At 43.4% G+C, this 22,068-nt stretch overlaps 1 protein-coding gene across 1 annotated transcript in view; it reads left to right on the top strand.

Annotated features, from left to right (window-relative positions):
* Positions 1-22,068, top strand: part of Pde8a (phosphodiesterase 8A) — a 154,679-nt gene that overhangs the window by 120,017 nt on the left and 12,594 nt on the right. Inside the window, exons 9-18 of the mRNA XM_026388247.2 lie at positions 2,321-2,409; positions 4,237-4,288; positions 4,595-4,637; positions 12,957-13,031; positions 16,004-16,074; positions 16,329-16,493; positions 17,658-17,706; positions 17,924-18,059; positions 19,242-19,440; positions 21,282-21,499. Coding sequence (XP_026244032.2) covers positions 2,321-2,409; positions 4,237-4,288; positions 4,595-4,637; positions 12,957-13,031; positions 16,004-16,074; positions 16,329-16,493; positions 17,658-17,706; positions 17,924-18,059; positions 19,242-19,440; positions 21,282-21,499 — 1,097 coding nt within the window. The remainder of the gene's footprint in view (positions 1-2,320; positions 2,410-4,236; positions 4,289-4,594; positions 4,638-12,956; positions 13,032-16,003; positions 16,075-16,328; positions 16,494-17,657; positions 17,707-17,923; positions 18,060-19,241; positions 19,441-21,281; positions 21,500-22,068) is intronic.

The raw sequence follows: 22,068 nt of genomic DNA, 5'->3' as shown, positions 1-22,068 counted from the left end.
GTGCAGAACCACATGCATCTGCAGCAGGCTACTTACTGAAAGCTCCTGGTGCGTGAAGACATGGCTAAGAGCCTGTGTGCATTATTAACTAAATCTTTTTGACAGCATTCTAAGGTAGTACTGTTATTTGTAGGAATTAAAGCTTACATGATATTCATAAAAAGTATTTTTATATATTTATAAGTAAATATGGTTTATGCTAAGGAAATTTTTTGTTTCCATTGGCAACCAGAACACTTAGAACTCTGTCTCCTAACCCACATTATTGGCTATTCATCCTGCTCCTTTGGGGACCATGGAGTTTTGGCTGGTACAGCCTGTTATACCTTGGCTTGGGGTCTGTCAGCTGCATGATTATTCAGAAAGGATTAGAGAAGAAGATCCTGAATTTAAAAATATATATATATATATATTAAATTTTTAATTGATTTTTTAAAAACTGACAGCAGAATGCATTACAATTCTTATTACACATATACAGCACAATTTTTCACATCTCTGTTTCTATATAAAGTATGTTCACACCAATTCATGTCTTCATACATGTACTTTGAATAACGATGTCCATCACATTCCACTATCCTTGCTAATCCCCTGCCCCCTCCCTTCCCCTCCCACCCCTCTTCCCAATCTAGAGTTCGTCTGTTCCTCCATGCTCCCCCTCCCTACCCCACTATGAATCAGCCTTCTTATATCAGAGAAAACATTTCAGCATTTGTTTTTTTGGGACTGGCTAACTTCACTTAGCATTATCTTCTCCAATGCCATCCATTTACCTGCAAATGCCATGATTTTATTCTCTTTTATTGCCGAGTAATATTTCATTGTGGATATAAGCCACATTTTTTTTATCCATTCATCTACTGAAGGGCATCTAGGTTGGTTCCAAAGTTTAGCTATTGTGAATTGTGCTGCTATAAACATTGATGTGGCTGTGTCGCTGTAGTGTGATGTTTTTAAGTCCTTTGAGTATAGACGGAGGAGAGGGATAGCTGGGTCAAATGGTGGTTCCATTTCCAGTTTTCCAAGGAATCTCCATACTGCTTTCCATATTGGCTGTACCAATTTGCAGTCCCACCAGTAATGTATGAGTTTGCCTTTTTCCCCACATCCTTATCAACACTTATTGTTGTTTGTCTTCATAATAGCTGCCCTTCTGACTGGAGTAAGATGAAAAATCTTAGAGTAGTTTTGATTTGCATTTCTCTAATTGCTAGAGATGATGAACATTTTTTCATATATTTGTTGATTAATTGTATATCCTCTTCTGAGAAGTGTCTATTCAGGTCTTTGGCCCATTTATTGATTGGGTTATTTGTTGTTTTTTTTTATGTTTAGCTTTTTGAGTTCTTTATATACCCTAGATATTAGTGCTCTATCTGATGTGTGAGGGATAAAGATTTGCTCCCAAAATGTAGGCTCTCTATTCACCTCACAGATTGTTTCTTTTGCTAAGAAGAAGGCCCTAACTTCCTTAATAAGACTCCTATAGCGCAAGAATTAAAACCAAGAATCAGTAAATGGGATGGATTCAAACTGAATATATATTTTTAAAGTGCTTGATTGAATTCAGAATCTTTTAGGATAGTGATAAGACCCAGCTCCCTTCCTGCCTTCCTTAAAACCTCAAAAGAAGTGGAAGTACCACAGCACAGCCCTTCTCATGCCCCCGCTTCTGCACTGCCCTTCCCTACTGAGGGAATCACCAGGCCTGTCTGACCTTGAGGGCATGACAGACATAGTTGCACCCCTGCGTTTTGAAGTTTTACCTGTTTGTTCTACCCAAGTTTGGTACCCAAGTTTAGTCCTGGCTGCCTTCATTCTTCCCACCCTGTCTGCAAGAGGGACTGAAACCCTCCCACATCCCATGGGGGCCTTGAGTCATTCAGAGAAAGAAGCTGGAAGCAGTCCATGATGGAAGTAGCCACAGAATGGCTCCTTCCATGCCCCATCCTGAAACTTTTTTTCTCCAAAATCAAGGGCTGGGCCAAGCTCCCTCCTCTACTATAGTAGTAGGAGTTCTGAGGAGCAGGTAGTGCTCTTTATTTGGAGCCCAGGACCCCTCTTGCCAGCAGATGACCACTGAAAACACAGGACATCTTAGATTGAGGTGACTGACTTTCATCAGCAGTGTGACAGGAGGTTATTTTTGGATGTTTAAGGAAGAATTGTTGGATTACCTGAGATTGGGTTTGGAGTTTGGATCATTCTTTATCCTAATTGCTTTAGCAATGGTAAATGAATCAGAACTGAAGTGGAAAATGTTCTTGGGCTTATGTTTTGAACACAGAGAGTAATGATGCTTATATTCCACTTATAGGAGTGGCAAGGAACTCACTATACCAAAAAGAAAAATGGAGATAGTATACAGCAAAATGTGAAGATAATACCTGTCATTGGACAGGGAGGGTAAGTGGGGGGAAAATGTCCTTCAGTTAGCATTCCAGAATTTTTGGGGTTATTGCAAAATTTGCTTTCAATACTTAAGTTCAGAACTGCTTGCAGAACTTAAAAGCCTTGTAATGAGGCCAGGTATCAACCAGAATGATCTCCCAGGGTAGTGAGTGTTTCCTTTATGACTTTCTCACAGCTGCAGGCTGATCCTCCACCTGCAGCCCAGAGACACCAGACTTGGGACAGTCCGAAGTATTTAAATCAGCATGTCAGGTGTTTTATTTTTGTGTGGTTGGTTTTTTGTTTTCTTGTTGTTTGGTTGGTTGGTTTTGGCTTTTTTTTTCTTGGTATGGGTACTAAACCTAGGGCTCTACCACTGAGCTAATCCCCAATCTTTTTAATTTCAAGACAGGGTCTCACTAAGTTACCAGGGCTGACCTGGAACTTACTGCAGGCTCCTGGGTAGCTGAGATTATAGGCATGCACCACCACATCCATCTAGAATGTCAGTTTTCAAAGCTGTGTGATAAGAATGCTCCCTAATATTTAAAAGATTTGTATCTAATTTGATTATAACCTATATACCATTTCTGCAAAGGCCTATCAAATTTGTTAAAAATATTTTAAATGCTATCAGTTATGGAAATTCTTATGTAAAACAGATATGACTACAGATGGGAAATCATTATGTATCAGGAACCAAAACAAAAAATCAGATGGTTGATCTTAGAACCTAATTGAAATAATTTGGAAAGTGAAAAATTATGCATATGAACTGTGGAACACCCAATAGAAGACATGTAACCACTAAAAACGATGATCATAGAACACTAATTATACAGGGAAAGTGTATGATATCATGTTAAATGCAAAAAGTAAAATGTGAAGTCAGACCTAGTGTGTGATCAGTCATAGATAAGAAAGGAGGCGAATAGGAGAAGCTTGGCTCTGGCAATTGCAGGTCTCCCACCATCCTCGGCTCCCCATGTTTGCCAGACGGGCCACTTCATCCTAACTGCAGCCCTGTGAGGCTGCCACCATGATTGTTTTCATTTTACAGATGAAGAAACTGAGGCTTAGAGAGATTCAGTTTCTAACCCTAGTGTGGACTTCCGCGTGTACTAGTGCCAGGCGCAGCCCTCAGCACTGACTGCACAGCTCACGTGCTCTGTGTCACCAGGCTGTGCTGCCAGTTGGCTATGGCCTCAGGGAACTGGATCTGTGTGGGTTCTCTGTTCTGATTCTATGCCCTTTTATGTCCTTTCCAATTTTTTTTAATGATAAGTGCATAGGGATTTGATTATCAAGGGGGGAAAAGTGAAAAAACTGAAGGAACAATAAATAAATGGGGGAAAGAGTCAGCAGCTTCTGAGCTCAGTTCTCAATGCTTTGTTTTAGAGTCTGGTTAACCAAGGTCAGGGGGAACCTTGGCCCCAGTGTTGGCCTCTGGCTGTTTCCATGAGTGACTATGAACAGATGGTTTGTCAGAAGTCAAAAAAGGGCGTCAATATAAAGGGTAGTGAGATCCATAGCATGTTGGGAAACTGAAGGCTCTTGGTTGGTCAACATGCAATACATTTAAAATATTTATTTTTTACTGTTTGTTGTCATGACTGGGGACAAATTTTGTTTTTACTGAAGTCACTTCTTTTCTCCAGAGACACCAGAGGATGTTTGTAAACGTTCGTTCATTTATTATTGACCTTGGCCACCAAAAAATAGAAATGCTCTTAAAGTATTTTGTGTTGTGAAAAGGAGGAGCTCTTTTCATAATGAAAAATTAACTACATGTCCATCAAATTAATGTCAGGAGAGAAATAATGCATTGTTTTGTATTTGCAGAAAAATTAGACACTATGTGTCCATTATCAGAGTATGCAGTGGCAACAATAAGGTATGTGAGAAGAGCCCTAGGACCCCAAGCTCACTGCAGCAAGATTTCCAGGCATTCAGAACTAATGGCTTTTTTTTTTTGGTGGGGGGGCTACTGGGGATTGAACTCAGGGGCATTTAACCATTGAGCCACATCCCCAGCCCTATTTTGTATTTTATTTAGAGACAGGTTCTCACTGAGCTGCTTAGCACCTTGCTTTTGCTGAGGCTGGCTTTGAACTCTCAATCCTCCTGTCTCAGCCTCCTGAGCCACTGGGATTACAGGCATGCCTGGCCAGAATTAATGGCTTTTAAAATTTCTTTTTAGGCTGAGAAAATACCAGAAGGTGTTCAGTCTGACACTCATACAGGTATGGTACCTTATATTCTGTTGAGCTTTAGGAGAAAAAATAAAAACAGAACCTTCCTTTGACAAGTCTGTGGACCCTATTTTGCTAGCACCATAGCATCCCCATGGTGGGTTAGGAGTTCAAGGACCCAAGCACTGGTGGGCATGCTGACAGATAGATGCTGAGGGTAGTCTCAGCCTGCTGCCCGGTCAACTTAAACACCGGACTTATGTCAAGATGTATTGAATGTATGTTTTAAACCCAATCTGTGCTGTAAGAAGCAGACAGGATTGGTGTCACACCCAGAACTTTGGGGACATCTTCACCTGCCCTGACACAGTCCCCACCAGCCCATAGGATGGTCACTGGGCCCTTCAGACTTGCCTCATCTCCTGTCTCCCATCCATTCCTGGGATACCACGTGTTCATCCCCAATCTGTGTTACTACAAATGCTTCTCCCTGGCCTGGAGTCACCTGTTTCCTTCAGATATTTCATGGAGTCAGCAAACCCCTTCCTGCTCTGTCCTCACAGATGGGGGTGGTGAGTGGCATTCCATCAGGTGCTTGTGTGGACACTGTACCACCCCGCCATGCCCAGGCACTGTGCTTTGGTTGCAACTAATCTATAAGGGCCTCCAGGGAGAAGACCACCTTCCATACCTTTGTGCTGTTAGTGTCATGCTTTCTACACCACCACAAGAGTTTATTCATGGATTCTAGGAGTGTTTACTATGTTTTTCTGAGCGCTCACTGTTCCATGACACTGTGCTTTACGTGTGGTTTATTTAACTGAGGTCCTGGAGTAGCCCAAGGAAGTAGTAATTGATAGATGAAGTTCCCTTTTCACAGGTAAGAAAATAGACAGGCTAAATAATTTGCCCAAGGATGTGGCAGGGGTTGATTTTGAATCTTGAAATGCTGACTCCAAATTTCTGAAGCACATGCAGAAACAGTTCTTATAGGTGCCCCAAGAGCAACCAGAGCTTTCATCTGACAAGAAGAGACACCAGGCAAGTGATGGGAAGTGGTCAGCACGGATGGGGAGGGGCCAGTGGAGCCATGATGGCTCACAGAAGAGAGGATGTTCCAGATAGAGAGAGGCAGATTTGAATAAGAATAGGGGTGGGGAAGGGAAAAGCAATAAAAACAGGCACAGAAGAGGGAAAGTACAGGGTGTGTTCTAGAAAAACCAAGTACTAAATGTAGACCAGTATAAAGGGGTAATGGAGGGAAAGGAGTTTGGATCAATATGATCCTTAAATGGTAGGCAGGAAGTTAGCTTTTCATTTATAGGCATCAGGAATCAGAGGATGTTCAAGCAGGGGTGTGAGAAAACACTTGAGCTCTAGAAGTCCTTAGATTGTGCCTGTAACACAGTTCCCATGGAAGGAGGGACAGAAGTACTGTGGCTGAGAGGAGAGAAAGCATTGGCAAGGAATAATGATGTGATGGGGGTAGGAAGAGAGGAGTGACCACATGTGAGGCCGGTGTGGAACCAGGGAGCAGTTGAGAAGACCTGGCTCAGTCTGGAGACTTAGAGTGTGGTGACAGGGCTGGGGAGGTCAATGCAGAATGCTTTCCGTGTGAGTGGGCAGCTAGGTGGCTGTGTTTATTCACTCCTCTGTTTACTCACCGTACACATTTCTTTGAGCACCTACCTGCTGGCCACTGGTTCCTGTGCTTTGCAGAGAGATAAGGATTAGAGGTGCAGATGTTTCAGACCAGCAAAAGCATTAGCAAGCAACAGCCACGGAACAGATGAGGTGGAGTCCAGGAATGGTAAAGGGGAGTGGAAATTTTGAGGTTACTGTGGAAGAGAATGACAGGAAAAGGAGCAGAGGGGTGAGGCAGCATCCTGGAGACCACCTGCCTCAGAGAATGAGGAAGCCATGCCTAGGGGTGTGGAGGAGGGAGTGTGTAGGGTGTCACTGCTGCCCAGAACAGGGAGAAGGGAGGAATGGTGAGGGCTGGATGGCATGGAGCAGAGCCAGCAATGCGGACTTTCATGTTCAGGAGCTCACATGACCAGTATAAGTGTGGTTTCAGGAGAAGAGTAAGTGCAGAAGCCAAATTGCAGGAGACAGAATAATCAGAATAAACATGACCAGTGTGGTCCTATATGCAACAGTCCTACACTGCAAGCTTACAGGGCATTTCTCCTGTTTGATTTTTTGTTGTTGTTGTTGTTGTTTGTTTGTTTTATTTAAATTCTTCGGAATAGCCCTATGAAGTAGGCATGGCTGTCATTAACACTTTATTACAGAAGAAACTGAGGCTCAGAAAAATTCAGTGACAGCCTGGCTTGGACAGTCAGGAAGCGACAGCTGGCACTGGAAAGGAGAGTTAGTGAGACTGTTGTAAGAAATGTTAGGCGAGGGAAGAACCCCTCAAACAGCGCTGTTCTACTGGGTCATTTAGTCATTTCACCTGAACAGCACTCACTTAGGAATCTTACCCATCACCCAGTTGAGCCACCCTCCTGCCCCATCTGAGTCCCCCGTGGCAACATATGTTCGAAGGGCCTAGCTGGCTGGCCTTGGCAGAGCAGGTGAAGCTCTTATGGACTATCTCAACTCCTCAGTAAGATGCAACAAAAATTAATTCTTAAATAGAAATGGAGTTTATTTGGAAGGAGATAGAGTAGCTTTCAGATTGGACAGGAAAGCTTAGTTAGTTTTGGAAAGGGGGTGGGAAAAAGAGAAACTGGGCAAATGTCCCCACTGTCCTAGGAATACCATAGAAGCAGCATGGTTGCACACCACTCGCTCTGGTGGGGGGTGGGAGAGGTGTTGCTGCCACCATCATGGGCAAAATAGCTTCCTCACTCCCTTGCTCACCTCACTCCAGTGCAGGCTGGGGAGAAATCACTCATTTGGCTGGCGTGGGCCACCTGCTTCTTCATAACTTCCTTGGTGTGGAGCAAGGGAACCTTCAGCTCCTCCCTTCTGTGGTGGGAGCCTTGGAACCCCCAAACTGAGAAAGAAGGCTGAGTCCAGGTGTCCAGAGAAGTAATAAAGCCCCAGCACACCCCCTTTCCCTGGTCTGTGTCTTGCTTGCACATGACACTGTGTCTCACTGATGGTCTAGTGACAGTGGTCCATTCTCTTAACCTGGATTTGTTCTGGGTCAGGCCCCCACCCTGGCTGAACACAGAATTCACTGCCTGATGGAAATAGTCTGAGCACACTTTACCTTGTAATACCACATTGGGGGGAAATGGGGACACTTCCAGTGATGATGATGGTTGAGCAGGTGTTTGGAAGAGAAGTGGGGGTCAGCCACAGGACAGAGTGGAAGGAGCCACATGCACAAAGGCATGGAGTCAGGTAAGCAAGTAAGTCAGTTTGGGGAAGCTGTGGGGGAGGCCGTGTCTTCATAAATGGGTGAGTTGAAGGGGTCAGATCTTAGAAAGTGTGATGGTATAGAGACCAAAGGCAGTGGAGTGTCAGTGTTGAAGAGCTCCTTAGAGTAGTTGGGGAACTGGCATACTGTGCAGGAGAGAGAAAAGACTTGCAGATGACAACAACACTTCCAGCTTGACCTGTGGATAACACTGATTAAAATAATAAGTGAAAATAAGATGGTCATGAGAAATAGCAGATTGGGCTGGGGATGTGGCTCAAGTGGTAGCGCGCTCGCCTGGCATGCGTGCGGCCCGGGTTCGATCCTCAGCACCACATACCAACAAAGATGTTGTGTCCGCCGAGAACTAAAAAATAAATATTAAAAATTCTTTCTCTCTCTCTCTCTCTCTCTCTCTCTCTCTCTCTCTCTCTCTCTCTCCCTCTCTCTCCTCTCTCACTCTTTCAAAAAAAAAAAGAGAAATAGCAGATTTGTACAGGAGAAAATAGAAGGTTTAGGTTTGAATTTATTACATATGAAGTCCTGTAACATTCTAGTGTAGCTGTTTGGTGGCATTCAGTGATAGGCAAAACTCTGGGCTCTGGGCCAGCTCTCCTAAAGAGAGGAAGTGAGGCAGGAAGAAAGTCCTAGGAATGGCACCTGGCAACAATAGACATTTAAGAGATGGGCAGGGAGCAAGATGTAGAATTCATTCACTCAGCCAGCACTGTCTGTGCTTGGGAAGAACCTGCATTGCAGCTGAGGGGTGAGATCCACAGTAAGCAAATGGCATATCAGGTGGTACTAAGTTCTGTGCAGAAAAATGAAGCAGCACATGGGAGGTGGGCAAGGCATGCTAGTAACAAGGCAAGCTCTGGCTCTGTTGGCATGGAGTGTGGCCAGGCCGCAGCATGCTTTTCATGCTGTGGTCTTGTCAATTGTTGCCAGGGTTGGAACTATTGCTGTAAGCCCCACAGATCACTGGAGACTTGGAACCTCATCCTGCACCTGGGGAAGTAAGCCTGCTCCGGAAGAGTGGATAGTCAGTGTTCACCATCCAGTAGAGAGGCTAGAGAGCACAGGTGGCAGACAGCTGTGTAACTGGCTGTCCACAGGTAGTGTGATGCAGAGCAGCATTCCACATGTGCCTGCATTATAGAGAGTGCCCATGCAAGGGCTCAAGCAGTCGGCTGAGGTCTTGGCACAGTGACTTGGGGACTTGAGCTCTTCCCATTTCCATACTAAAACTCCTACTGCCAAGCTGCAGGGTTAATGCAGTTGGGAGGAAGTTGCTGCAGGTGAGGGGTGGTGACTGGCTACCATCTCTCCCTTCCCCCACTGCTTCTCCAGCATTTCCTGGATTTACCCAGGGGGCCAAAAACATGCTGCTGATGTTTCTGTACTTAAAAAAAAAAAAAAAAGGACAGAATTTAACCCATTAAGTCCCAAATTTTCAATTCTGCAAATATTTCAATGAAATTGGCAGAGGTACATTAAAATGGGTTGGAAATCATAATCTACAGCTCATATTTCCTTTATATATTTTTCATATATATGAATGCTCTAATCATTGACCTAATCATTCTTTTCTCAAAAGAATAGAACTTAAAAAAAAATCTATTTCAAAAGTTACTGAATTGTATATATTTTTTGCTCAGTTTGAGTTTTTATACATGTCCCACACCTGGGATGATGGGACTTAGCTGGTTAAGGATCTCATTTTACAGAAGAGGAAAACAAAAGCAGGAAGGTGAAGTAGTGGGTGGTACTGGGCCCAGGCCACAGCTACAGAGTCCTCTTCTGTGTTCTCTCCACTGACAGGCCTGGTACTTGAGGCGGGTCTGCATTTGTTGAGCATTCACTAAGTATGTGGCCCTTCAGGAGCTGCAGTCTGTAGGAATTAAAGGTCACACTTCCTCTTTTATCCCCTGGTATTCAACTTCTGAGAACTGGGCACTGGGCAGACAGGGTTGAGGTGTGCATGGCCCATCTCCACCCACGGGGTAAAAATTGCTTAAGAAGCATTTATAACATGCTACAGGGACTGAAGGGAGCAAAAATCCTATCAGGGCTGTTGGAAACAAGAGGATCTAGTATTTACATAAAGTAGCTTTAAAATGTCTCAATAGAAATTAAATTTGCGGGGGCTGGGGATGTGGCTCAAGCGGTAGCGCACTCGCCTGGCATTCATGCGGCCCAGGTTCGATCCTCAGCACCACATGTTGTGTCCGCTAAAAACTAAAAAAAAATATATATATATTAAAAATTCTCTCTGTCTCTCTCAAAAAAAAAAAGAAAGAAAAAGAAAAATTAAATTTGTGTCTGTTTCTTCCACTCTTGCCCACCTCTGATACACACACTGCTTGACTCCTCCTGCCTTCAGAATGGTTGCTTTAACTCTTGATTTATCTGCCCTTGCTCTCCATTAGGCCACCCCTTTTGAGGACATGGACTACATCTTATTCATCTTCCATCCCTAGTGCTAGTTGTGTTAGCTTTCTCTCACTATAACAAAATATCTCAGGTAATTAACTTGCGACTGAAGCCCTCCCACTAGGCCCTAGTTCTTAAAGCTTCTACCACTTCCCAGTAGTGCCACTCTGGGAACCAAGGCTTTAAACCCATGGGCCCTTGGGGGACATTCAGAATCCAGATTATAATACCAGTCTTAGGGCCTGACACAGGGTAGGTGCCCAGTGAATATTTGTTGAATGGATAAAAGGGAACAGAACAAGGAACAAACGATAAGCTCACAGCCCAGTGTTGGTGGACAGCAGTGTGGACATAAGTCATCACGAAGCTCAAGAGAAAGGAGATGTGGCACAGCATTGAGAGCATTGGTTGAGAGAAGCTGCCCTTTGAAGGAGTGAGCATCTAGGGAGGGTACATTTTTATCCCACAGGAGCAGCCATTGTCAAGGCTGCTCCAGAGATGGGGCAAAGCAGTTGTGCTGATGCAACACATAGTTAAGGCCAATGTGAGGGAGAGGCAGGTCTCTGCAGGCAGATTGTGCCTTGAAACCATTCTCTAATCTCTGAGGTACTGGAGGATTCCATGTAGGGGAGTCACAGAATCAGAGTGGTTGTCTTCAATAGCACTTTCATTTGTGCACAGAATATGTAGGTGTTTGGCAAAGCAGGTGCATATTTATCGAGCATCTGTTAGTATGTGCTAGTGCAGTGCTGGTCACCTAGGGAGGACTGTCCCTGATCTCAGGTTGTTCACAGTTGGCAAGGAAGACAGTAAAGCCAGACATCTCCCTGTTCTATTGGGATGGTATGGGAAAATTTCCCACAGCTTATGGTTCCTGAACTGCCTCTTCACAGAGGATCAGAATTGGGAAGGAGGTACATTCCCAAGCAGCTGTTGGTACCAATGTTTGTGAGATGATGGCTTTAGAGAGGAGTTCCAGATCTTGTGGGACTCTGAGTGCCACACTGAAGAGTTTGAATCTTTTCCTAAATATTGGTGAGCCATTGAGCCCAGGCTTGTTATGCTGCTGGTAGAGAATGGGCAAGGTTGGGGCCTGGAGGACACTTGTTATTACGATGAATGTCTGAACTAGGATAGGGACAGAGCATGGGTAGAGAAAGAGGTATTTAGGAGGTGGAGTCCATGGATTTGGTTGACCATTTGAGGGAGAGAAGGGAAGAAGTCATGGATGACTTGCCTCTACCTTAAACAAAAGTTAGATGCAGTTCCGTGACCTGGAATAAAGAGCAGCTTCAGAAAATAGGTCAGTGAGTCCATTGCAGTACCTGAAGAGTTTTCAAATGGAATTGACTGGCATCTGTAAGACGTAAGTCTGGACCTCAGGAGAGAGGCCAGAGACAGACAGATAATGCAGGAATTGATTAAAACTGTAGGAAGGAGTAACATCTTCCACGGAAGTTGTGTTGCCTGAGAAGAGAAGAAAGGCTAAAGCTAGAACCTTTGGAAAGTAACCAGAGGGCCAAGAAAAGGAGTAAAGGAAGAATCAGTTAAGAGGTAGAAGGAAAACGAGGAGAGTGTGGATTTCACAAAACAGGACAATCTTAAGGGGATCAGTTGTGTCTGATAGGGTTAAGAACTGAATTGTGGTCTTCAGAGTAACAAATAGGTCATTGGTGATCTTGACAAGTCACTGTGTCCATAGAGAAGACAATCAGGCTTCCGCAAAGAGCAGGTGAGAAATTTCTTGATGGTACAGAAGGAGGACTAAGGGCCTGCACTGGGGTCTCGTCTGTGAGTAGGGGATTGGAAGGGTCGAGATGAAGATGCCAAGTGAGACAGAGAAGCCTCTCCTTGAGCATGAGGAGAGGAGAGCCCATCCAGAGTTCCTGCCCAGCCATATGGACATCTGCAGCTGGGCTCCATTTCCTCATCTGTGAAATGGAGATAACGAGGGTAGGCAGGAAGGCTCCAATACCTCATGGGGTACACAGCAAATGCACAGAGGAATGGCAGGAAGGATAGAAAAGCTTGCCTTGTCGGGGACTAGCAGGAGTCAGCACTGGAGACGAGTCAAAGACAATCTCATTTGGAGCCTAGGAGAGCACTAGTGCCTCTTATAAAAAAAAAAAGCGGGGAGTCAGAGGAGAAAGGCCTTCAAAACACACCCCAAACAGCATTTTCCATGATGAGAACAACATTCTCAGGGACATTTTACTTATGTTATAGAGAAGATTTTTTTTTTCTCCTTTAGGGCAAGGGTGAATGGGGATCAAACTTTCAATCATTTTTTCCAAATATATGCAAATGTAATAGAAATACTCCTGAGACCATTTCTGCCAGTTGTTATTTTGTATCATGGGACTGTTGAAGCTCTTATTTATGAATGTCCACCCCCTCAAGACTGGGTTCTTCGTTCTTCTCTATGCTGCGCTGATTTGGGGGGGCATCTTAAACAGTGTTCTAGTTCTTAAATTTGATGTTGTTAAAAATTCAGCTTTATTTCCTTTGCCAATATGTTGTTAACATCTCTGAAAAGATGATTTATAATCAAATTGTTTCCACAGATAATCAGACAGGCAAACATAAAGACAGGAGGAAAAGCTCACTCGACATTAAATCTGTTGCCTCTCGAAGTGAAGGTGAGTGACAAAGATGGGAGAAGAAAATAGGATAATGCCCAACCCACCTTCCCAGTCTTATGTCCTGGTCACCTTACACTAGGCTTCCACAGAAGGGGTCCATCCCCTCCCACACCCTTTCCAGTTGGCTCCATTTCAAGCTTTTAATAGTCAGGGAATAAGGAAAAAGAAAAGAAACATTTACTACATATTCTATGTGGATTTTCTAAACTACAACAGCAGATGTCATTTGATCCCTTGTAGTTATATAATGACACCTGGTAACTCCGGGATTCCCTTACAACTTGCAGTTTGCTATGGAAGCTTACCTTTGGGGAAGGGGTGAACCGATTTGGAGATTGTGAGATTCTCATTAAGCAAATATTATTTAAGTTCTAAATGAATATAATATTTTTTAGTTGTTCATGTACTTTTATTTTTTATTTATTTATATGTGGTACTGAGGTTCAAACCCGGTGCCTCACACATGCTAGGCAAGTGTTCTGCCACTGAGCCACAACCCCAGCCCCATGAACTTTTTTTTAAGAAGGTCATGGAGATGCATAGCCTAAATGATGTGGCATTTTTAATGTACTAAAAATTGTTCATAGACCGAGGAGGCAAATATGACTGCTAGTTATGTACATTCTTTGGCCAAAAGATGAATAGGAAAGACACAAGGCTAGCTATTACTCATTCAAAAGATAAACAGAGTCAAGGAGATAGCTAGAATTATATCTGCCCTGGTGCCCTCCACAGTTTTGTAGTGCAGCTCAGATGACATGCTGTGGGTGCTTGCACTGGGAGGACTGTACAGATTATATCTCTGCTGCAAGGGCAGGGTTGGGGGCCAGTTGGGAAAGTGTGGTGCTATGGGAAGGAGAATGGGCTTTGGCATCAGAATGACCTTGGTTCAGTCCCAGGTTCATCTTGAGAGTGGATTTCTGTGCTTCCACTGCCATATCTGTATCCTAAGGATGATGGCACTGCCCAGGGACTGTCTGAGGATAGCTACCATCATCATCTTCAGTGTGGCTATCATCATGGCATTCCCATGATTCTCTATTACTTCTGTTGGGCCTTTGTACATTTCTGGTTTTTTTTTTAATATTTATTTCTTAGTTATCGGCAGACACAACATCTTTGTTTTGTATGTGGTGCTGAGGATCGAACCTGGGCCACCGGCGCTACCGCTTGAGCCACATCCCCAGCCCCTCTGGGTTTTTTTATATTTATTTTTTAGTTGTAGTTGGACTCAATATCTTTATTTATTTATATGTGGTGCTGAGGATTGAACCCAGGGCCTCACACATGCTAGGCGAGCACTCTACCACTGAACCACAACCTCAGCCCCATTTCTGTTTTTTTTTAATCATTTGCTTTTTGAAATCATTTTTAATCAGATATCAAATTTTAGTTCAGTGGATTTTGACAACCTGTTTCGCTCATGTAACCTTCACACAAAATAGAAACAGGAAATCTATGTTTACACACACCCTTCACCACTGATCTCTAGCACCCTAAATCAATTCGGTCTCTTCTTGTGCTTCATGGGAATGGAATCATATCATACTTATTCTCTTCAGTCAAACTTCTTTCACTCATTTTAATGTTTTTGAGGTTCACCTAGGTTTATACACTGGAGAATGACTAAATGGAGCTAATTAATACATATATTACTTCTCATCCTTATTTTTTTGTGTGTGATGGGAACAATTACAATCTACTCTTAGCAGTTTTAAATAATTAAGACATTGTTATTGCTTTAATAGTAACATACAATAGATCTCTATTGTTTCTTAATAAACTTATTGATTTTTTTATTTATTGTATTTGTTTATTTTGGTACTATGGATTGAAACCAAGGATGCTTTACCATTGAGCTACATCCACAACCATTTTTGAAGTTTTTTAAAATTTTGAGACAGGGTCTCACTAAGTTGCTAAGTCTGGCCTGGAACTTGTGATCCTCCTGCTTCAGCCTCCAAGTGACTGGGATTATAGGTGTTTGCCTTGCATCTGACTTATTATATTTTTAAATTAGAACAAGTCCCTTTTTGACAGTGATAAAATAGGAGTTGTTTTTTGGTTTAATGACTGATTTGTATAAAATGGAAATTAGACAACTATATACTAAAATTAGATTTAAGAAGTTTTGTTGGTCTCCAAAATTTAAAGCATTTGAGAACACCAGCCTGGTTAACTTTGAACAGCGTATCTCCTTGGCCTCAGCTTCTCTGTTGGTACATTGAAACTGATGCATCAGCTGTGGAATAGGCTCTGACCTAGATGGCCTCTGGGAAGCAGCAGCTGGCCTGACAGTGGGTGTTCAGAGCTATGGAGGACTCTAAATCAGTTTCTCCTGCCTATCCATTGCCCAGGCCTCTCCTACCTCGAAGGAGCCATGTCTTGACAGGAGCAACACAAATTTACTTTGAGCCTAAGAGTTGCAACTTGCTTCAGTTCAGTTTACTTAATCAGCCTAGATTAAGCCTAACAGTATAGAACATCAGAGAGACTTATAAAAATTTATCCAGAAAGTGATTTATTTCAGTTAATGGTGAATTTAATATTGTTCCTGCCATATATAAAACAAAGAGCCTGTGTGGCATTGTCTTCCAGAACATTTTTACTCCTGGAGAGCACCAGTCAGAAAAATTATAAAGCCTATTGTTACAGATACAAAAAAGGGGCTATTTGGCCTTGACTTGCTAGGTTGTTTTCTCTATGGCTGTGACATCAGTAGTTAATCCATGGGGACATGTGTGCATCCTAGTGCCTAGAACTGCAGGAAGCAGAGTGGGCTGTACCAAAATGCAAGTTGTCAGGATAGGAAGGAAGCTCCGAAGCCCTGCAGCTCTAGTTGTGCCCCACCTCCACTCCCGTAATACAGTTGAGCACACTGAGGACTGGAGAGGGAGGGAGGTCAGGGATCCCTGGGCTGTCAGGGAACAAGGCTGTGCATACCCTGATTTCTGATCCTTCCTCCACAGTTAACAACCAGAGACGACACTCCTCCCTGGCCCGGATACATTCCATGACGATCGAGGCACCCATCACCAAGGTGAAGTGCGGTGATCAGTCTCCACTGAGCAGAGACCCTTGTACTCTCAGGGCATTGTTACCCTGACAAGACAGGGACCCACAACAATCAGATGGCTCTTAGAGTTGTGTGGTGCTGAAGAGGATGTTTCAAGAACATTTTACCTAGTCTTAAGTTAGTGTAGTGGCATAGTTAAGCACTGTCAAGTTTGACTCCCCATTTCTGTCCAATTGTTTTAAGGTTGGAAACTTTGGTCTTTTCTTTCCATAATGTAGGTAATCAATATCATCAATGCTGCCCAGGAAAATAGTCCCATGCCTGTGACAGAAGCCTTGGACCGTGTGTTAGAAATTTTGAGAACCACTGAGTTATATTCACCACAGTTCGGTGCTAAGGATGATGATCCTCATGCCAGTGACCTCGTCGGGGGCTTAATGTCTGTAAGTTTATTTGACCAGGCTACTAGCTAAGAGCTTGTTTTCTCAGAGATTATTTGTTTAAACAAAGAGGCAAACAGGGCATCATGTGTGGGGCTCATCAAGGACTAAACTCCCCCATATCTGGGTTCATCTGTTCTCCTGCCCAGCTGTCACCTGCTGCTCACCTCCTAGGGAACCTCAGTCTGGAGCAGGGAAGGATGGACAATATTCTAGACAGTTTACTAGTCCCAGTCTCCAGTGTTCCTGAGGTTTTAATGAGTAATTTATTTAAATAAAACTTTTTATTAAAGTCTTAGAAAACTGGGACAGAAAAACACATATTGAATGTTGCATATCAAATTGCAAAACAGGAAGACTGTCTTTTTCCTGACATATGTGTCTAAAAAGGTGCCAGTGGGTGGGGCAGTTTCCCCTCCAAAGCATTCCAGTTTGGATAACTACAGAGGAAAAAAGGCCATAGGAAAAGAATGTCACTAGAAGGGGGTTTTGTGTGTAAATTCCTGGGGTACCCTGGACGCCTCCTGTAGCTTGTCTAGAGTGGAGCTCTCACAAGAACACAGTTCATCCATTCTTCTCTGCCAGCTGTTTTCTTGGTTAGGAATGGAATTCACCATTTGATTTCATAAAAATAGGATTTTAGGCAAACTATTGGAGGTAGAATGGCTCTCTAACTGTGGCCTTGTGACAAAGGCTTCTCCAGCCTGTAGGCCAGAAATGAGAATGATGGGGGCAGGGTGGGCAAGTCCCCTGGAAGTTAGATGAGAAGGACCATGGACTGAAGCAGATGGGTGCCTACAAACCAGGCCCCAAGCTCTGGGAGCAGTGGGGAGGAGCCCAGGAAAGTCACCAAGGGAAACTGAAGTCACTTAGAAGGCAAGAAAAGATCCAGTGTTCCATAGAGATACAGTGTCCTTAGGGTGAAGAGAGTAGCAAGAAAATGGTGGGGAAAGACTGAGGGCAGAGGGGAGTTGTCTCTAAGATACCAGAGCAGCCCCAGAGTGAGGCAGGAATGCTGGGCTTCCAACGCCTGTCTGGAGCTAACCTCCCTGGTGTTCAGGAAGGGGAGGGCTGCCCTGAGCCATCCTCTGGGGCTGACCAGCTAGAGTTTTCACAGAGGAAAGAACAGCCATGACTTCTTTTTCTTGTTTCCTTGTTTTTTATCAGGATGGTTTGCGAAGATTATCAGGGAATGAATATGTTCTTTCAACAAAAAGTAAGTTTTTTTGTTTTTAATTTTTGGATCACTTCCTATAATAAAAGTCAAGGTTTAAGGGATGAAAATAATTTTTCTCATCAGTAAGAGGTTTCTTGGTATATCATAAAGCCTCAGAAACAAAGCAACCATCCCTTGATGCAGTTCTGTCCTCCCTAAGAAACAGCAAATGCTATTAACCTACTAATTTTGGTCTCTACATTACATCACTTTGCAGACCTTCAACAGGTTTCACATAGTATAATCACTCCCATTTCCCTTCACGATGTCCCATCGCGGATAGCTCGAGGCCTGGAAAATGTGGAATACTGGGACTTTGATATTTTTGAACTGGAGGCTGCCACCCATAATAGGTGAGTGTGGGGAACTCTGCAGATGGAGAACTGCGCTCCAGGGGCCTGCATGGAGGAGGCCTGCCAAGGAGCATGGGTTGCATGAAGAATGAGGCCCTGGTCTAGGGAGAAAAGCTGAGGAAGGAGTTTTCTGGAGGGAGCCCTTGCCTGGATACCACATAGATGGCAGGTTAGTGCAAAGCACAAAACTGAGCAAGTGACTTCATGCCTCCAAATAGTGGAGGGTTTTTTCCGTGAAATAGGATACTGATTTCTTTTGTAGTGTAATTATTGACAATAGCAGCAACACCCCACTACCATCACCCAGAGTCTTGAACCAACATTGATTAGGAACACACACACACATTTTTAAGAGCTGACCATGTTGGTGACAGGCATGGGGAACATTCAAAACCCCAGTTGTCCTCATCTGGGTTTGATTGCAGAGCAGGGGCAAGAATGGGATCTTGCTTTATTTTGTACCTTGCTGGTTGAGAGGTGTTAACCAAAGGGGTGAGCTTGGCATGCAGAAGGGGGACATTCACATAGTTGATGCCACCAGGGCTGCTGGCAGGGATTTCAGGAGAGGTGTGCTCTGGTGGGCTGTGGATGATTCATCAGTACTCATCCCAGTCTGGATAAACTGTCCCCAGGAGGCCTCCACTTTGCTTATGCAAAATCAGTTCACCTTCTGATATTTTCTACTTCCCTGGGCCCTAACAAAGACAAGTGGAGTAGAGAAGACCACTCAGATGTAATTCTCAGGAATTTTCTTCTAGGCAGGACATCTGACATAGGTCCAGCAAGTCCAATGAGAGGATAGGGTTCAAAGTGGCATAAAAGTAGCCTGGACAAAGGATTATTTTGAGGAACCCAGTAGTGCAAGTAGAAATCTGAATAAGGAAGGGCAGGTAGCCAACCTCCCCCCAGCAGATGGGGAGCCTCCAAAGGAGGCTGGGCCAGAAGTTGGCTATTGTGAGCAGCTAGCTCTCACCCATCTTGGCCCCCTGAAGCTAGAAGCTGCACAGGGTTGTCAACTGCTGCAGAAAGAGGACAGCACATCTGAGGCAACTCCAATTGGCTGCCCTACACACCCTGCAGTCTGATTTGGATTTGTTTATTAGATCTGAATCTATTTGGGGCTCAGAACACTTAGCCTGTTTCTTTGCTTTGTTTATATTTGGTATATGTTTTTATCTGTAGACCTTTGATTTATCTTGGTCTCAAAATATTTGCTCACTTTGGAATCTGTGAATTCTTAAACTGCTCGGAGTCAACACTGAAATCCTGGTTACAAATTATTGAAGCAAACTATCATTCTTCTAACCCCTACCACAATTCTACACATGCTGCTGATGTTCTTCACGCCACTGCCTATTTTCTGTACAAACAGAGGATAAAGGTGAGCCCATGCTTGTACTCCATTTTTAATGGCAGGAGCAGTGGGGGAGAGTCTAGGGTTTCTGCCTCCACCAAGTGATAGGCAGAGTGACCACTCAGGTGCAGCCTGGCATACACATGGAGAGCTCACTTGAGAAATCAGGCAGGAAGCAACATTTGTATTTCTGAGGAATTACTATGTGAATTTATAACCTACGTCCAGCCATTCTGTGGGAGTACAAGAAACAGGATTTGGTCCATGGAGAGAGAGCCAGGAAGGACAGGTTCTTGTGGGGATCTCACCCTGAGTCTGTAGGCAGATGCAGCCAAATAGCTGTTGCATAGCACCTCTTAGTCAGTGAGGGTCAGAGCCCAATTCTGCCATCTTTGCTCCAGCACTACTCCCACCCCAGGTTATCTGCCTAGTCTAGGGTCCATCATTCATCCAGATAACAAGTCAGAAATCTAGAATCATCCTTGGTTCTTCTGCTCCTCAAGCCCTCTCCCCCTCGACATCTGATCCTGCATCTAAATGGTATCAGATTCATTCTCCCTCCTCCTGTCCCCATCATTTCTCATCTAGACATTTATTCCTGACTGTCCTTCTCAAGAACTTGCTTGCATTGCTGCCAGATATTGTGTCTGAAGCAGCAGCTTCCCATCTCCTGCCCGGATTTAAAGTTTAAAACTCCACCAAATGGGTGGAGTGATGATTCCTTTCAGACACACAGGCCACATTTGGGTCTTGCCAAAGCACTTTAGTGTCTGAAGCTTCTGCCTAAGACCAAGCATGGCCACAGTCCCACAGGACTTGTTGCCTTCTGGTCACATTTTGTCCTGCATAACACGAGACTAGTATGTGTAATTGAATAAGGTGAAGGATGTTGTTCTGGCATGTGGAGGGCTTGAGCAAAAGGTAATTCCTCTCTGAAAGGCAGACCTCAGAGCAGGATCTTTCAGTTGCCCTTACCCTTCATTCTGTTATTTTAAAGATCAAGACCACAGGTAGATCAAAAGTCCAGAGAGAACTATTTTACAAATTATGAAAACAAGTGTCAAGGGATGTCTGCGTCAGTATGACTTAGCATATAAAGACCACACATTTTTACTATACTTATTGCTTTCGAACTACTCTATAAATATATATTCAGAGATAATTTAAATTTACAAACGTAGTTAAAAACATTTATTGAAGTATAATTCATACACCATACAATTCACCCATTTAAAGCTAAGACTATTAAATTTTAATTTAAGTCAAATTAACTGACAAGGCTGATTTACTAGATGCACATCTTCTTTTCAAGTATCTGTAGAATATTTTCAAATGTGATCTCGTAGTAGAACATATGTCTCAATAAACTTCTAAATTTCCTAGGTCAGTATCACAGAAATAAATGTTAAATTATCAATTTCTTCAAAACCCGCCTTTCTCCTGACTCACTTAACGTAATGTCTTCATTATGTTAAGTTCTTTGGCCCTTTGAAGAATTTTTCCATGTTTAAGTAATGTATATTTTGAAGTTATTTTTCTCTTATAATATTTGCATATGTTAGTTTAAGTAAATATCTTTAAATATCTTTTTTGTGAGGTTTGGAGAAAGACTGGCTGAGGAGGTGACTTGTTTTTGTCTGTTGAGGACACCTTCCATTTGGTTAAGTCCTTAACTTGTTCATCCTGAGAATCAGAATGTTCTCTAGTAAACACATATGTGGAGAGATTGCTGTTTCAGAGTGGAGAGAGGAAAATGTATGTGCTTTTCTCAGAAATCTGAGGTATTCTTACCTTCAAGTAACAGGACAGAGAAAGCTATATATGTCTACAGTGCCATACCCCAGTTTTAAAAAGATCTCTGTTTTCAGGAAAGTTTAGATCCAGTTGATGAGGTCGCTGCTCTCATCGCAGCCACCATTCATGATGTGGATCACCCTGGGAGGACCAACTCCTTCTTGTGCAATGCAGGGAGCGAGCTGGCCATTTTGTACAATGACACTGCTGTGCTGGAGAGCCATCACGCAGCCTTGGCCTTCCAGCTGACTATTAGAGATGACAAATGCAATATCTTCAAAAATGTAGAGAGGTAAGAAAAATGACATGTTGGTTGGTTTTTTGTTTGTTTGTTTGTTTGTTTGTTTGAGAGAGAGATTTTTTTTAATATTTATTTTTTTTAGTTTTCGGCGGACACAACATCTTTGTTTGTATGTGGTGCTGAGGATTGAACCCGGGCCGCATGCATGCCAGGCGAGCGCGCTACCGCTTGAGCCACATCCCCAGCCCCAGTCCCTGTCTTTTTATAAAAACAGTGTTATTAAGAAAATCCACCCATCTGGAGTGTACAGTAGGCTTTAGTGTAGTCACAGAGCTGTAAAACCATCACCCCAGTCACTTGAAAACATTTTTCATATCCCTTACAAAATCCTCAAACCCACAGCAATCCCTTGACATCCAGTTCCCCACCCAGCCTCCTACCCCTGGACATCCACATCAATTTCCCAGTTCAGGACACTTTTTATAAATGGAATCATATGTAGTAAGTGGTCTTTTGTGACTGTCTTCTCTCACTTAATGTAGGGTCTTCAAGGTTTGGTCCCTTTGTATTCTGACATTTCAAGAAAACAATATAACGCTGATGTCTTGAGCTCTTGGCAG

This window comes from Urocitellus parryii, chromosome 6, assembly GCF_045843805.1.
Source record: "Urocitellus parryii isolate mUroPar1 chromosome 6, mUroPar1.hap1, whole genome shotgun sequence".
In the NCBI taxonomy this organism is placed as follows: Eukaryota; Metazoa; Chordata; class Mammalia; order Rodentia; family Sciuridae; genus Urocitellus; species Urocitellus parryii.
This window is presented reverse-complemented; position numbering and strand designations above follow the sequence as displayed.